The sequence below is a fragment of the Hyposmocoma kahamanoa genome, unplaced genomic scaffold (genome assembly GCF_003589595.1).
Source record: "Hyposmocoma kahamanoa isolate Upper Pololo Valley unplaced genomic scaffold, ASM358959v1 66, whole genome shotgun sequence".
Lineage (NCBI taxonomy): Eukaryota > Metazoa > Arthropoda > Insecta > Lepidoptera > Cosmopterigidae > Hyposmocoma > Hyposmocoma kahamanoa.
Window position 1 is genome coordinate 10568949 of NW_020653854.1, and position 17659 is coordinate 10586607.

Genomic DNA, 17659 nt, shown 5'->3' on the forward strand with positions numbered 1-17659 from the left:
ATTAGTTAGTTATTACTGCCAATTATTTTTCAATTCACTGGTCATATACTGATAATAATGTACACATTGCCTAAAAACCACAAAACATCTCATATAAACACGATCAATACATAATATGCATAAGTTTATACAGAAAGTTCAATTTTGATAATGTATATTTATATATAAATGTGTAAATTTAATTTTGCTTAAATTATTTAATAATAAATATTTATTAAAGACAACATGGAATGTATAAATGTAATTTAGGACGAATTTCAAACCGATTATGTTCGATTCAGAAATAATTTTTAATTAAAATTTATTTACTTTTCGAAAGAAGGCACAAGGGGACCAAAGTTTGAATAAATTAATTAATAAATTAACATCTGTTGTCGTAGTTATAATAAGCGGTATAAATTATAATCACGATAGTATTAACTATGTTAGATTTAACAACAGTTTTCAAAAGTTTAGAACGATTCCTATACTACACACATTACCTGTTTATTGGATAAGTTTACAGACTGCCAAGGTTATTAAAATACTTGATTTATAATCACTACTGGCAGTGTATACAATATTTAAATTTTATTATTACATAATTTATATTTAGTTATTGCGCACATAATACAAACGGAAGTACGGTAAGTCAAAACACAAATTCAAGCAAAGTATTAATTGAGATTCAAAACTATATCAATTGAAATTAACGATCAAAACATTTAGGAAAATTCCGCTACTTCAGTTTAATGGTTTCATAATTCAAAAAGTGTGTCCTTACAAAACAATTACTTGGAAGTAGAATTGTTTCGTGGAATGAAAAACGGGATAAATTGTATTAAAACTCTAGGACTCTCACAAAAAGATAGGACGCTAAAAGTAAAAAGAAAGTATTGGCAATTTGAAGATTGTCAGCACTACCGGTAGCTCTGATATCACTCTCAAGGATGAAGGGTTCGTCGATGACGTGAATGATACCATTTGTACACTCCACATCCGGTCTGAACACATGGATCCAGTGGCCGTTCCATTCCACGTAGTAATCTAAACAAACAAAAACCATTGATCAATATTTACTTAAGTGTAAATTATAATTTGACCTGTTAAGGTAAAACAAAGAGGGCCGTTTCGAGTCTTGGTAGAGTAAAATCTAATATTGATTTATGATGATCATTACAGTATAAGAGCTTGATTTCGATATTCATTTAATATGATTCATTTCTCACATTAATTTAATAATGATTTATCTCTAGGCTCATGACATTTGGGCGCGGGAACTGGAACACCTTAACATTGTACATAAAAATGCAACAAAATATTACGTTTGGGTGTGAATTTGTTTATAGTGCCTCTCTCTATCAATATTAATTTGGTTGTATAGGGCACTATTACCTGTGCTAGCAAGTCTGCACAGGGACCTTATCAGTTTGGTCCTGACCCCCCATCAGCATGTTCACACAGACTAATAAATAAATGAACAATTGAAAGTTGCGTTATCAGCTTTAATGCGGGAATTTTTAAACTACAACGTAGGTAATAGTGGAGGCAGTGGAGTATAAATATGACAATTTGTTCTCAGCGTGCTCATCACACGCGCCATGACCCTCATTTCAGCATGTACTAGATTCTCTCCCACAGCATGCCCTTCTGGCGAGAGGAAGTCCCCAGTAGCGCTTCTGAGTCGAAGTCCGTGCCCACTTGGGCGCCTGAGCCGCCATTTTGTTTTAGTTTAATTTTAATTTTCAATAGGTTAAGAGGTTTCAGCTTGCCCTTTCATCTGGTGACGCAGTCGCGGTCAGCTAAAGTCTTTCAGAAAAAAAAACGAGCTCATTCTTCCGCAGAGGGTCGAACATTCAATAACTGAGGATGCCTCGTAGAGAGGCGAATCGCGTGTGGGGTACATTTTTAGTGGTTCTGTTTGTGATTGTAGTTGCGCTTGTGTTATTTATTTTATGAATTTTTTATGCGGAGGGAGAGTGGGAAAATTAAATGCATGAAAAAATATTCACCTATTTTGTACGGTTTAACCTTCACTTGCTGCCACTTTTATTAAATGCGACTTGGTTATGGAAACGAGAGACGTCCTATAGCGAGATGGGTGGACGATATCGTCGTGGTGAGACTAGCACATAATCTTAATGCATGGCACATACTAAGGGCCTACACCCAGCAGTGTGTGAAGTCGGTCAGTAGGCGATGATAAAGATCGCGATTTTTTGTCACAATCGAATTTCTATTATTATTGATATCTAAAGACTTAGGTGCTCCGTAGCTAAATATCAAGTTGGTACGGGCTGATCATGGCAAACTTACTATGACCAAATTGACGCCATCCTAAAGAAGAGCCAGATTAAGAATACCCTTAATCGACGAGGGTGTATGAAAGCACTGATGCGTGTTGATGAGGCGAATGTGTCAGGACCGTAGCAAGTGGAAGACTGTCGTCTCTGCCTACGCCAATGGGAAACCGTGAAGTATATATGTAGAACATCTAATATAATTTTTAATGATCATTTTGCATTAATATTATAAAGTCAGATCGTTTAACAAATTTAATTTGAATACACTTTTTGTAACTATTTCGTAAAGTTTACTTGTTTAAGCGATCTGGGCCTTTATAAGTGGGCAGTACCTACGAGTCTATACAACAAAATTTACTATAAATAAATAATCTGACAAGTTTATAAGGTTTAAATAAAAATTAACGTGAAAATGGGACTTTACATAGGAATATTTTTCGATTTCATATTTGATGTTTTGAATTTTATTTCGGGAAAATATGTACATAGAATCTCGTACGTACAAATTTTTTCCTTAATAATGCTTGAACGGAAAGACAATCAAAAATTGGATAGGAGCAATTATTCTCGATTCCCCGATGGGTGTTTAGATAATGATGTAAATGCGGGGCTAATAGTTTTCTTTTATCAGATTCAGTGGCACGAATGAGTGAAATTTGCTGACTTGCTCTTTTTTGTTCACCATCTCGCAGAACTCCCGTTTGAAAAGTTTTAAGAGCAAATTGTGGAACTAAGTAAAATCTTTTTTTAAAAAAGCTCCTTCATTCGACTAATGACTTGGAAACAGTATTTAATTAGTTTAACAAGTACAGTTTTCAAAGTGTTTTCTTTGCGTGACACGCCATCTTCTAATCGTTTATATTCAAGTTAATGCGAAATAAAAGCTCACGTTTATCAGATTGATTTGACACGCAACTCTGCGAGATTGTACGTTGGCTAAACACAAATTCATTTCTCCAAGCTGCTATGATTGCGATTAAAAACTTGGCACTTGTATAACCTTTCAGCAATATTGCTTGGCATCCGCTTGGATGTCAAATACACAATTTAACATCCTACGTTCCATAATACCACACAATTTCAACATAAAAACCAACAGTTCTGTATCATGTAACGCAACAGATTTGTTTTGTCGTTTTTAAGTTTATTCAGTTACTTTGAACGCAAATTGCTTGTGACGAAGATTACAGACGCAGATTACAGTTGGTGCGACGATATCAAAGGACTGACGGGAACAAAGTGATTAGGAACTACTCAAGACCTCAGAAGTAGAGAACTGCTAAAGAAGAAGAAGAAATAAGATTTACTTTTACTTACTTTTACTTACTTTTACTAAGTTATTGTGAATGTAAAGAACAATGGCGATATCATTGTTAAAAGTTTCTTTAGCGTCTTCAAATCTCATAATTACAAGTTTGAATAAATTAAATTAATTAGGTTATTCAAATTATACTAAAGGCCTATATAAGTCTGGAAATAAAATAATATTTCAAAAAAATTCAAATAACTGATTAGTATGCAACCGGACTGAAAAAGATTTTTCAGTACCTACGTATAGATAGAGAGTATAGAGACGTAAAATCAAATGTACTGATTCAATCGATTTGCAATATGAGATAATTCCTTCTCCAAATATGCACGTGTGTGTGGATTGAGTGAGCACCCTTGTAAAATGTTTAAAATGTGTTAGTCATTTAGTAAAAGTTCTAAAACAATTGTAGAAACTAATCTTTCTATTTGTAAATAGATAAAACAAGAGAAAAATAACGTAATGTGCTCACTCAGTTCTCACAGAGGGCCAGTCAGATCTACAAAAGTATTTAGTTTACATATAATATTATTGTACTAGTTTTCAGTAAAAGTTTAGTTAAACTATCGTTTTTAATTACAGAGATAGATTAGTGCCTTTTTTCAATTTTTTACAAATACTTTCTTATGCTCTCTCAATCCGCACGTTTTTAAAGGGAACGATTTCTTAAGAACCAAATAAGTGAATTAAATTTCATTTATGTCTAGATTAACGAAATTTAATTTAAATAAATTTTACTAAATGTCTAACACATTTTAAACATTTTACAGAGGGTGCTCACTCTATCCACACACACGTAAAAATGCCACCTGAGAAAATGGTGAAATTGATAAAAAAGTTCCGGACATAAGGGATAGATGGCACGCGTCACAAAAAAAAATTGTGTCGGGCACAAATTTTTTTTTTTTCATTTTTTCTTCAGTTCTCAGTTTACTTTTCGTATGGCTTAACTTCATGCCTTTTGACCATACCATTATAAGAAAATAATTTCCTCTGAATTTCCATCGCGTCACAAACCCACGACACCATTGATCTTTTATTAACACTGTTTAAAGCTTCGTAGTTTATTTTGATATAATAAAACATCGAATTTATTTTATTCCAATATGTAAAACATAACCTCCAAAACTGCAAACTGGAATATCTTTAATTCCAGACGTCATAGTAAACCAAAAACCAATTTTGTTCAGGAATTTAAACTCAAAATGTTCACATATTTTTAATAAACAGACGCATACAAATTATGTCAACAAAAAGGTACATATTTGAGTTTGCCATTGTTGTTTTGGTCGTACGGAGTTAGTGTGAATGTAAATTTGCGGGCATAAAACTTACTCTTGTCAGATTCCTTGACGCGCAGTTTGAGCGGGTCCCGTGTAGTGGGTAACACGAAAGGATGCGTTTCGTTCGCGAGTAGCTTCAGGTCCGACACGGTATACGCACGAGACGCCCTAATCACGTGCCTTTCGAGAAGTTGTTTCGTCTGCGAATATTAAATTTCAACTAAATCCAATGTAGTTGGCGAAAAAGTCTTGATCACGCGGAGCACGTTCTGTCGGTGAAAATGAGGCGCTCTTGTATGCTTCGCATTCATAATTATCAAAATATTATATATGAATGTTATTTTATATTTTTTGTGCCTCCATGCAAAAAGAACTGAATGTACGGAATACAAAATGCCTACCTGATTCAAGTTGAGGCGTGAATGTAATGTAATTCAAGGCGTAATTCTTTCTGCACTGCTTTCCTTTTCAAGGATAATGGCAGTCAAGAAGTGCAATGTAACTTACAAAGTATCCATAATCTTCTCGGAAGAGAGCCTTGAATGCAGAAGGATGTCTGATTTGGAATTTCATCCAAGCGTGATCTCTTGGGACGAAGTAAGTGTACCGGTGTTCCATATCGTTCAGGGGATGGTTGAACATCTGCCGCTTGCCGAGACTGTATGTGATGCTAGGAAAAACATATTGGATGAAAGAATTTAATAAGACTACAAACGTGTATAGAAAACAAAATCAATAAACAGCTAAATTCAACTGTTACAACTTGTTTGCTGGTAAGTAGGCTAGAGGGGGCTGGTAACAAGCTCTAAGCTTGTCACACAAAGCACGTTCCTCAATTTACCTTGAAGCAAACACACGTAACGTGAAAATACATAATTCAATTATCGCGTACGTGCCCGATAAGAAGCACTCGCACATTAATCCGATTTCAATATTAATTAACATAACTCACTTGAGCATGGGATCCGTTTTTAGTTTCTCGAATACGGTTGTGTAAGGGACTCCAAGAACTCTATCTATTATATGCACAAAGCCATTCGTAGCGGCTATATTCGGCTGTGTCACAGTGGCGTTGACGCCGCCACCTTCCACTGTCAGAGTCTGATTGTGCCCATACTGAAGCACGTTGAAGTACAAGTACTTGCGAGGCAAAGCCGTCGGAGCTTGGTATATCTATAAAATATTATTACGAGAAATTCACAACACAACAAAATCATAAAAAATATGAAAACACTACTTAACACTATTTAATTAAGTCATCTAAATACTTCATGACACATTAACAATGGAATGAGAAAGACATAGCATCGAATTAAAAATCATTAAACGACCAATGGAACATCAAACATGATTTAAATTGTTAATAACGTAGATGACGTCAGCAATGCTAGTAAACCAAATATTTGAGTTAGGTGTTTCGACAGAAAACTGCCATGCAAATGACATTTATATTGAATCAATTTCTAAGATACTTGTTCACACGTGCACGGTTTAGTTATGGCATCTCGTGAAACTTTAGCCTTCACTGCGATTATTTTGTATAGTTTTCTCAAAAATGTATCCGGTTATCACCATGAATGTGTGAGACAAAATAGAGGGTGAAGCTACATTTATGGATGACAGAGTAAAAATGTTCGTACATGCATTAATGTTTCCAAACAATCGGTCTAGCAAGGTTATATAATTTACTCATAAAGTAAAATATAGCTTCATCTCGATAATAGTATAATACACCTGACATACCATTAAATATTTAAAAAAACTAAAAGTTTCAAAAACCAAACTACTGGAATTAAAATGTTTACTCCATAAATAGATCAACGTACTTTTCCTGGCAGCTGATTCCGATAAAATGAAGACAATAAAACCGATTGTTAATCTTCTATGACCAACAATTTCGATGAAATATTTCATCATTTAAAATATGGCTAATTAAAACCAACGAAACGTTGGAAACTGTTCAATAATTATGTTAATTATAATACTGCGTATGAAAAGATAACATACCTGATTCTGGTTATTTTGCAGTATGAGGTCCATCGGTAATCTCTCTCGAACGAGATGTAAATTTAATATTTCTTTTAGTTTTTGATGATTCCTGTTGACAATAAAATTATATTGATCACATTTTTGAAATAGAAATTGAATAAATTGTTTATATTCGATGGAAATGTTAGAGCCAAGCTATAATAGTGATTTACGATAAGCTAAGGCGTAGGTACTATACTTTCCGATTCGACATTCGATTATTGCCAGTCCAATATAAAAATTCATAGGAAACTATTTTTTTATTTCTTTTTTATTTATACTGACGCCCTTGGATTCCCTTCGGGGTAGGCAGGGTCTATCGTACCTGACAGACTTCTCTTGCTGTATATGAAAACTACGCTGTCCAGCTTTTTTAAGAACATTCTCAATTTGATTTGAGAATCCTTCGTGGTCGTCGCTTTCCAATGATGCCTTTTACGTTGGCTCTATATATTTCTTTCGTTAATCTACATTCCTTCATTTTATTTATGTGCATAAATCACTTCAACATACCCTTTCCTATTTTTGTCACTACATCGTCTTTCAAACCACATCATATACGGATCACAGAATTCTCACTCTGTCACATTTCAGATTTTTCTGAGGGGTCTCTTAACTATATTTTATCCATAAGATTTCTAATATGTATATCAACGCACTCGTAATGACTAGGTGTTAGAGTTTTCATAGCGAATGTTTCGTAAATCTCTTGCCATCACTCACCTAACAATATGTTGGACGCTGCGCTCATTCCACGCGTCATTGGATGGGCCGAAAAGTGTGACGTCCTTAGCGTTCATAAGCTCATTCAAAAATGGGTTATTAGGTCCTAAATCCATGATAACTTCATAAAACTTGGAGAGAGGGCCGTCTTCTTTTTCCTGTGGAAACATAAAATTAGGCCATCATAAATCGCGTTTGGACCATATCAGATGTGGTAATTATATATATTCTCAAAAGTTGTAACCAATCCGGAATGCATATATACATAAAAAATTTCCAAGGTAGTAAGTATCTCGATCACATCCAAAGCTGCATAAATTCTCATTCTCTAAAACATATTTCAACCAATCACAAAATCACAGTGTTTCGAACACAAAACAGAATTGCAATAAAGACGGATACTTCCAATCTACGTAGTGCACTCCTGCATTTATATAGTACGAAGCCAAACCCGAGCATAGCAAGCACAGCAACGTCTGCTCAGATACACTCGGATCAGTCGTTTTTCCGGATCGGGAATACAGTAAACGTAGTAAAACCTGCCCAACAAAGCAATGTACATTTTTATCGCTCGATACGATATTATACACTTTATTGCTTACAAGTTCTCAGGCTATATTATTATAAACATTACCATCGGGAGAAATTACTTTCAATGAGCAATTACTTATAATATTTACAACCCCATCACCTTTGGAAATAGTAGGAAACTTAATTAATGAACCAAACAACCTTCATTTTTTATGAACCCTAACTCTTCTCGTTACTTAAAATATAAAATAAGGTAAGGCTATTGTGGGCGCACGTAATAATTTAAGACCTCTAAACAAAGTGATTTAATTACCTTTCTACTACAACGTACTAAGTTTATACTTACATCGTCTTGCTTGGAAATTCGATTAACTAAGCTACAAAAACTTTTAGGTTTGAAATTATGAAAACAATCTAAGAGAAACAGTCTTAGCAGGGATATTGAAAATCGCAGCTACAGGCTAATGTCATGCATGCATACAGTTTAATACTTACAATCCCCTAAAGATGTAAGAGTCATGCAGGATCCATGTCAGGGAAGGGCGCACAAACATACAAAAGAGAGTGACGGATATTTTCCGAGTCCAGAACAAACGGGACGTTTTTAATTTAGGTAAAAATTGGCACAAACTTTTAAGATGAAACTACATACTGACTCAAAAATCGACTGATGTGCAAAGCAACGGACTTTTATTTACTTTATAACGTCATTTTTTTGTAATTCTACATTAAAACTAAACTCTACCATATTCATTCTCATTTGTTCAAATTGACCTACCCGTTTCCTCGACTAGATAGAGGTAAAGGAAAAAGTAAAAACTGTTAATATTTTGTTTGTGAGGTTAATGGTACAACAATCATAGCACCATTGCACAATCGTACTTGTTTAAGTACGATTGTGCAATGGTGCTGAATGTTATGTATATAACATTCAGCTATATATGAACTAATCATACAATGGAGCTACGAATACGTAGCAAAGCGTAGCATGTCTGATAACAAAATACCGTCCTTTTAAAAACTTTACGCCCATTTTTCTTACCTTATCCAAGTTATTTTAAGATAAGTATGAATTATTTTACTGATTGAATATTGAATTAAAGATTATTAAGTGGTTCTGGTAAGCTCTCTGTGTAAATTTAAGGTAGCTATTCCCTCAGCAATTAGATGCACGACAAAATTATTTAATCCGTTTCATACAATAAACAAATTTACTACACAATGGACATACGACCTAAAACAACAGGACAGGGTTTTGAACAAAGGATTAAACAAGTGGTAAATACATGAGTATAAATAATGAAAGTATAAATGTCGCACAAAATCAGGTGAAAGTTATAAAGAACTACAGTCGTATAAATTAGATTGAGAAAATGTAAATAAACGGCAATAGACTGAATGAAGAGGACACTCACAAAGATGGTAATAAAAAGGATATAAATAAGACGCTTCAATTTTACCTTCATTGCCTGGTTCCGTTCAAATGGAGCGAAAAGTCAATGTCAGTATTGAAAAGTTTATCATTCAGCCGCATAAGACTTTTCAAAAAAATGTTCTTTTGGAACAATATTTTCAATGCACCCTAATTGGATAGCTTTTACACAGTCCATACTTTTAGAAAGAACATAAGAACATAAACAAATTGAAAAGTCAGTATTAAAAGATGAGCAAGTAATCAAATAACTTTTTCAAATTACGAGCAATGACTCTCTAAATAGTTATAAAAACTTTTTCCCTCTTTCTTTTGTTTTTACGTTGATTGATTGTCACTTCATGACAGGTTTGTTTGAAACTCACCTTTAGAAAGTCGATGACGGATGTATCGACGACCATCAAAGGTCTCTGGATGAGATGAACCACTCCATTCTTGACCGGGATGTTGGCTCGAACGATGTCAGCCATCACCACGCCTTTGCTGTGTTTCGTGTCGCCCGCTACAGTATTCGATTTAACATATGCTGTGCAAAGGATTTATAATTAGAAATTTATAATCAATAAGTAACAGAATAAATAGCCGTGGCAGCCTATTGGTTACCACGGCTATTCTATGGTAGCCTGTTGGTCACCGCCTTTCAAACAGATGCCGTAGGTTGGAATCCAGGCTCTCACCTCTGAGTTTCTCGGAATTTAAGTGGGTATTTAATTTTAAATTTATTATGAGTTTTACGGTGAAGGAAAACATCTTGATGAAACCTGCACGTCAAGGAAAATTCACAATCCTCGGAAATCCCCAACCCGCATTGGGTATGGCGGACTTTGGTATAATACTCTCGCCTGAAAGGAGACCTGTACTCATCAGTAGGACGTATAAATTAGGTGAAGATGAATAATAGAATTGACATAATAACGCTTAAATGCCCGCTATGGTGCAAGGTATGGCAGCAATCGATTTAGACATTAGTAAACTACAGATTTATTTATTTTACTGTGTGTACCTGAAATTTTTTGTTTAAATTTTGGCTTTTATTTACTTTTATTTTATAAAAATAATTTTATACTATTTGTTGATTTTTATTCGGGTTATATTAATTATTATGGCTTTAGCTTTATTTATTTTAATTGCAATGTATTTTGACCGAAATATTTTTTATTATCTTTTTATAACAGCACCGAAAGTGTAAGAGGAGACAGAAGTTACCTTTTCTTATATACCTTTTTTAAAGAAGTTATCATTATTAAACAAAATTTTTCCCTTGAAAAAGTTTGGTTTTTACCAAACTCAACCAAGAATGTGTTATTACATTTATTTCGAAAGGAATATTAAAAATTACTTTTTGAAACACACGATTAATTCTAAACAAACGGGTTTTGTCTCCCGCTGTTGTGGTTTAATGAAACAAAAAGTTGTTTTGCGGTGTAATTTTCGAGGAAAAGATTTATGCATGTCGTTATAGAAAATTGTTTCGTACCGTAGCATGTAATATTATGATTGATTTGATTTTGATTGGATGGATAAACAGTAGTATTTAGGGCATTGGTACTTGTGGACTTTGAATGAGATGTACATCAGTTTATTTTACCGTGACTGCAAAATGTGACAAGATTTTAGTCCTTACCATCTTGTGAAACTCTAACGGAAACATTTTACAGGTTTGCTTAGTTTTCCAAAAAAACTATGTAATTGTGAACTTGTAACTGTACATACAATTATTTCAACCGCAGCTTACACGCATCCACTGCTTGACATATGCCTCCCCTTGTGTACGCCAACGCGATAAAATTACTTAAATTTTTGCTTGGTTTCTGAACGACATTAAAGTCATATGAAAAAAATTACTAAGTTTGTAAAACTACTCACTGATTTCTTCGTTCCCGTTAACGGTTGTGCTAAACGAAATGGTGACTTTAACATTATCACTAAAGGCCAAAGTCTCGAACTCTTTGCTATCTTCAGTGGCCTGCGTGAACAGCACGTGATGTGGTATGACGTGGCCATCCACCACTTTCTCATCAATGAGATCGGAACGTGTCGTTGGCTGAAAGAAACTTCATCTGATCAAACTGTCTCTCGAGAAGCTACATTACAGGCCTTTCATGGCTACGTTTCATCCGTGCTCTGGTGCTCAGCTACGGTCTTGTACTTCTATAGTCATAAAGAATACTAAGAATTTACAAATTCTGTTGTATATTAATGTGAAACTATAGAGACCAAACATTACATTCCTTTAATATTTGCACATCTGCTTATCGATTTAATGCAATGTGCCTAGTTTTACTTACGACCTGTATAATTACTGCATTCTGGCAAATAATTCTATTTTGATGAAAAGCTGGCAAATTGTTGCGAAGTTTAAACAAACTAATTTCTAACAATGCGCTACAATATCAAAGTCAAAAAGTAACTCTTCAGAATTTACTTTGTAATATTATAATAAATATATAGCCTTATAATAATGTTAAGCTGTAAATTTTGCTTCGTGGAAGTTTCAGTGAATTGTTCTCGACATTAATAGCAAAACTATTCGGCTATGTTTTCTCACAAAATAGTTAAGGTAAGGCATTCTGTACCCACCGCTTTGGTGTTATGTAAGATTTATAAAATCTTAGGCTGATCTCAATTTTCAATCAATTTATATGTTTTATAAGTATGCTATATTTGTAATCCGTATATCGTATATTCTTACCTTGAAGCCTTCATCGACTGGAATAAAGAAAGTGTGTCTACCATCAGCGTTAAGTACCTCCTTCTTTTTTAGTTGATTCACCTTTTGCCTAAACGATCTGTTGAGGCAAACAGAGATATGTAATACTGAGCGCGTCTTTTTACAAGTAATTTAAGCAAATTGGAATGGTTTGTTCGTATAAATTTAAAGACGTATAAAATAATTAACCTCAAAACAATTAATTTCTCCTGGTAGAAAGACTCTAAGTTCGTATTTTTGTAAATATGTCACTCTAGCATTCACCTAAAAACTCAGTCATTTGTCTATAAATCTATGGCTATGATTTAAGTTTTTAATACTTAGTTTCCGAGCTTTTATTTGTTTTGTTTTGTATTAAGCTTTTTCACATGTTTTTTAATGTATGAATTTATTATGTTGTCACGTTTTCCAAATTTTTGGAAAGCGTTAAAAATTGCAAAAAGAAAATATTTCACTTAGTAGTCATATAAATATAGCGAAATTAATAAAAAAAACTATATTTTGATGATTTTCTTCAACACACGCCCCATTGCACGCAAGCTTTAAAGAATAACGAATCTATAATTTCAAATTAGTCGCAATTCGGTACGAGAAAGGAAACAAAATATACTAAGCATAAAAATACATACCTGAGTCTATGCTGTCCTATATTAAACACGTCGGAATGTTCTAGAAACTGATACGCGTTGGGGTTGTAAACCGGATTACTGGTGGAGCCGTGCGGCTGGAGGGGCTGCAACACTTGATCGATCACGTGAAGTACCTGAGGGGTATGTTTCCATTAGTGTATATTGCAAAGTGCCAAACTACACATAAATTATTTAGGATTTAAATACATTATATGATACACAAATATGGAAATTTTATGGTTGAGTTCATGTTGAGATTCATAAAATAAACTTTGACTTTGATTAAGCAAAGATGGCGGATGAATGAAACTTTGAGTTCACTTGTAATTTCTTGCTTCAACTTAGGTGAATTACGTTTTTGATCGACTTCAAAAAAGAAAGATGTTCTCAATTTGATTGTATTATTGTTTTGTGTATGTTACGCTATTACTCCGATATTTGTGAACCGATTTCGATGATTCTTTTTTCGTAGAGAAAGGGATACCTTAGTATTTGTCCTATTGAAATTAAAAAAAAATATTTCGCCTTTAAGGATAGCACGAATGAGGTTTTTATGGTTTCATCCACTTTCCGTTAACGAATTTCAATAAAACTTTGCAAGCAGACGTAACTCCACACACTTTTGACGGGTCCTTTTTTTATAAAAAAATTATAATTATGTGAATAATAAAAACTTGCTTAGCTCTCCATTTATGCTTAGTCGAACTTAAAGTTCCGTTTTTGTAAATCACAGCATAAGCCGAATAAACGAGCAAAACAAAACGCGATCCTATGACAATCACGCGTGTTTTTTTTTATCACTCATGCATAGGGCGCACTATATATTTCCGGAACTGACCACTTACATAAACAATATTTAAAAAGTAATTACAATATTTGAAAATGGAACTCTTTGGCTGTACAATACAGTTTGTTTCATCTGACTGTCACTTGTTTTTACAATGTGGCGTCATTTTAGAAATTGGTTGTCTACATCACCATGGATTTAACTCGTGAAAATTTTCGTAGTATGATCTTCTACGACTTTAAGTGTAATTTAACAGCTCAGCAGAGCTTCGATCGGCTTCAAACTGCTTTTGGTTTGCAGAATTCAAACGCGGTCGTGTGAATCTCAGTGACGAATTTCGTGATGGTCGCCCGTCCACTGCTGTGAACAACAAAAACGTCGATGCTGTGCGCCGTACGATCAAAACAGACAGGCATGTGACATATCATGAGTTTCGGGCATCTTTAGGCATAGGCATGAGTCAAATACGATCAATACTACACAAACATTTGGGTTGTGTAGTATCCTGTGCTCTCGGTGGATCCTACACAATTTGACTGAGGCTCAAAAAACGGATCGCGTCACTTGCTGCAATGCTATGCTTCCCAGGTTCAACGAAGGGGCATCAAATTTGGTGTGGAACATAGTAACAGGTGACGAAACATGGATTTATAGTTACGATCCCAAAACAAAGCAGCAATCGAGCGTATGGGTGTTTCGAGAGAGCCGAAACCGACCAAAGTGGCGCGCGTGCAAAGTGCCTCTAAGCGGATGATTGCTTCTTTTTTAATAAAACTGGACACGTGGGTACTGTTCCTTTGGAGAAACGTTGTACCGTGAATAGTGATTGGTACACGACCATTTGTTTACCGGAAGTTATTGTATATATTACAAACTCCGTAAAAATAACCGTAAACGCCGTATCATCTTGCATCACGATAATACCAGTTCTCACGCGGCCAGATAGACAAATGAATTTTTGAAGGTGAACCACGTTGACCTTATGAGTCATCCCACGTACAGTCCCGACCTGGTACCTTGTGACTTTTATTTATTTCCAAAAATTAAGAACCAGTTACGCGGTCAACGATTTTCATCACTTGAAGAGACTATCGAAGAATATGAAAAATATGTTTCAGAGATTGTCACGGAGGAGTGGCATAAATGTTTTCAAAATTGGTTCATTCGTATAAAAAAGTGCATTAACGCTAACGGAGAATATTTTAATAAACAATACATTCATTTCTGACCATTTATGGTATTTTTTTTCTTATTCATTCCGGAAACTTATAGTACGCCACACATACCACATTGTACTTGTATTTTCACGTACCGTAAAGACTGCATTTAAAGTTAAAAAAACGTTTCAACTGACTCCGTGGCCGAACTGTTATTATGCTGGACTGCAACGTAGAGTTCCGGGTTTGGTTCACGAGCCGGGAGAAAGATTTGTATATACTACATTTATTTCTCTCGTAAGTATGGGCGTCATTTGTGGTTGTCTATGTGTGTCCATGACACCTGAGATATAGGGTTCCCCTAGTGCGGGGCTGTGTATGGGTGCGTTGTTGTTGCATAAAAGAAAAGTTTGTAACTAATTATAATGTAACCTTTTTACAATACCAGTAATCAATTTTAATTTTACACAATTTTTAAAAAGTAACTTACTAAGAAATTGTCCATCGATAAAATATCTTCTAATATTAGTTAAAGGAAAGTCACTTTGTCAAAATGTTCATGTCTCCGTCACGTAATTCAACTTGATTACATTCTGTTTTAACGTTTTTATTATAAGTAATAAATGAAATGATAGGGTGTTCAATACACATACATGGCTTTGTAGCATTTTTAAAGGAATATGATCATTAAATTGGGTTAGGTATGTTTTCGCACCATTGCACTAAATAGAAGGAAGCCCCAAAAAGAATGTTTCATTCTGTTATTGAGTCGTTAACATACATAACGATGGGTGCGTAAATAGCTCAGTGTGCTAAAAGGGCTGTGATGTATATAGATAACGTGACCATACGTCCCGCTTTTATGCTTCATGTCCCGCTGTCCCCAAAATACTAAACAATGTTCCACTTTGACAAAAAGGACACACGTGACATTAACTTTTAAAATTGCCGCAAAAGCGAAGAATATATAAAGCCCACCAGACTACACGAGATTTCTTCTTTTTTATTTTTTATTATTAATCATTTTTAGTTCTTTTTTATTTTGTTAAACATTAAACATTTCGAACTATCATAAACATTTGTTTTATTTTTAAAACAATAAATTTACAGGCGTCCACTTTGAGGGAAAAACATAAAGATCACTATTTACTAGACAAACGGACAACCGGATGGACGGACAGATTGAAACAGACGATATGTGATAATCCTTACGCTACCTTACGCTATTTAAAAAAAAACAATTAAACAACTTATTTATTAATAAAATGTACTTACTATACAGACCCAATTTTTAAATGACACAACCCTAACTTCATTGTCTAATTTTTGACATTTGTATATTTATTTTGACGTTATTCGACTTATTAATATTATTATCCTGGGGTTTCTATGGGTGTTTAGTAATAATTTGCAGTCAAAATTTACTTTTTGCCATTTTCCAACATGGCCGCCATTAAATGTTAATTTTTTAGAACAAAGTCATAAGTGCCGAGGCTGCAGGCCTAGGTCCAGCCGAGGGCAAAGCCCGAAACGTCTGTACTCCACCGTACAAGATCTCACAATTGTCCCAAATGTAAGATATACTTCGGGAAGTATATTTATTAAATATATTTATCTACATCGAGATGTAGTGGAAATGAGATACTTATAGCGTATTGTATCTCGATCGTCTCTGTGTTAGATTGTTTTGTCCTAGAAGCTATGCCAAAGAGAAGTATTTAGGGAAAAAATGCCAGTTAATCACACCAAATTTCTGGTCTCAAATTAGGGAATTTGCATACCAAAATAACGATAACTCTGAGAGCAATACCCAGAATACCCAACGAGAACCAACTTAGATTTGTTTGTTCCCTAAATTGGCCCAAATCGGGAATCGAACCCGGAACATTCTCATCAAGCGCCCATATTACTAACCATTGTGTCACCGAAGAGCATAATCATACCCCGCAATCTGAACCCTACCACGCGCCGCAGGCCGAGCCCGACCGTTATTACACATCTAGTTTAATCTTTTAAAGTTAAGTAAAGCTATATATATATATATATATATATATAGCTTTAATGTTATATGTCTTATATTTGGCCGCATATAGTCAAACTATACTTATTTTTTTACATACAACCTGTGCTTTTACAAATAAATGAGGTGTGAATTATGATTTGCGAAAACTATAACGGTTTTTAGTTTAACTACTGAAATTTAAAAATTAGTTTGCATGCAAGTAACTTTTCAAACCTGAAATGCTGATACTAATCGCATTTTCACGATTATCAGTAGGCAACAGTCAAAAATACCGAAGTATTCAGATTTGCATTTCAAATGTTTTTTGTCTCTTTTTTCTTTGACCTAAATCTTAACATCCTCTCCCGTACCAAGCGACATTCTATAAATTGACTTTAGGTCCTCGGTACAAGTAGTACCTCTGAGGGCAGTTTGGATCAACCAACGAATGGGTTGAAATCCGTTTGTTACCTTTTTATTACGTACGCCAGGATTTTTTAAATATTTGACTGTTAGAATTACATGGGTTTTATCAAGTTTAAATACGATGGAATTTGTAATATTTTGAAGAATACATGCATTAACCAATATTTATTTTTATTGAAAATCATGATGTTTTTAATAAAATATAGAGATTCGCAGCAAGCACGTAAAGAGATATGTTAATAAGCTCAGGCCACACAGAGGCAGTACAGCGGGAAAAGTGGTCTGGGGGCGAACCTGCGGGAAGTGAAAGCGTAGCGGAATAGCATAGTGGAGCGAAGGCGGCCAATGTAACACCATAAG

General features: G+C 34.5%; 1 protein-coding gene across 8 annotated transcripts in view; it reads right to left on the reverse strand.

Annotated features, from left to right (window-relative positions):
- Positions 1 to 577: 577 nt before the first annotated feature.
- Positions 578 to 17659, reverse strand: part of LOC113231703 (fasciclin-1) — a 116463-nt gene continuing 99381 nt past the window's right edge. Inside the window, exons 4-16 of one of the 8 annotated variants that reach the window (XM_026466172.1) lie at positions 12928 to 13061; positions 12281 to 12377; positions 11455 to 11632; positions 9954 to 10114; positions 9617 to 9625; positions 8652 to 8657; positions 7626 to 7783; positions 6882 to 6972; positions 6701 to 6712; positions 5827 to 6047; positions 5382 to 5544; positions 4927 to 5074; positions 578 to 1026 (exon numbers count right to left, since the gene is read on the reverse strand). In XM_026466172.1, coding sequence (XP_026321957.1) covers positions 821 to 1026; positions 4927 to 5074; positions 5382 to 5544; positions 5827 to 6047; positions 6701 to 6712; positions 6882 to 6972; positions 7626 to 7783; positions 8652 to 8657; positions 9617 to 9625; positions 9954 to 10114; positions 11455 to 11632; positions 12281 to 12377; positions 12928 to 13061 — 1584 coding nt within the window. In that variant the 3' untranslated portion in view covers positions 578 to 820. Of the gene's footprint in view, positions 1027 to 4926; positions 5075 to 5381; positions 5545 to 5826; positions 6048 to 6700; positions 6713 to 6881; positions 6973 to 7625; positions 7784 to 8651; positions 8658 to 8934; positions 8947 to 9616; positions 9626 to 9953; positions 10115 to 11454; positions 11633 to 12280; positions 12378 to 12927; positions 13062 to 17659 lie in introns of all 8 variants that reach the window. The other 7 variants (XM_026466175.1, XM_026466173.1, XM_026466174.1 and 4 more) reach the window with 7 other exon arrangements.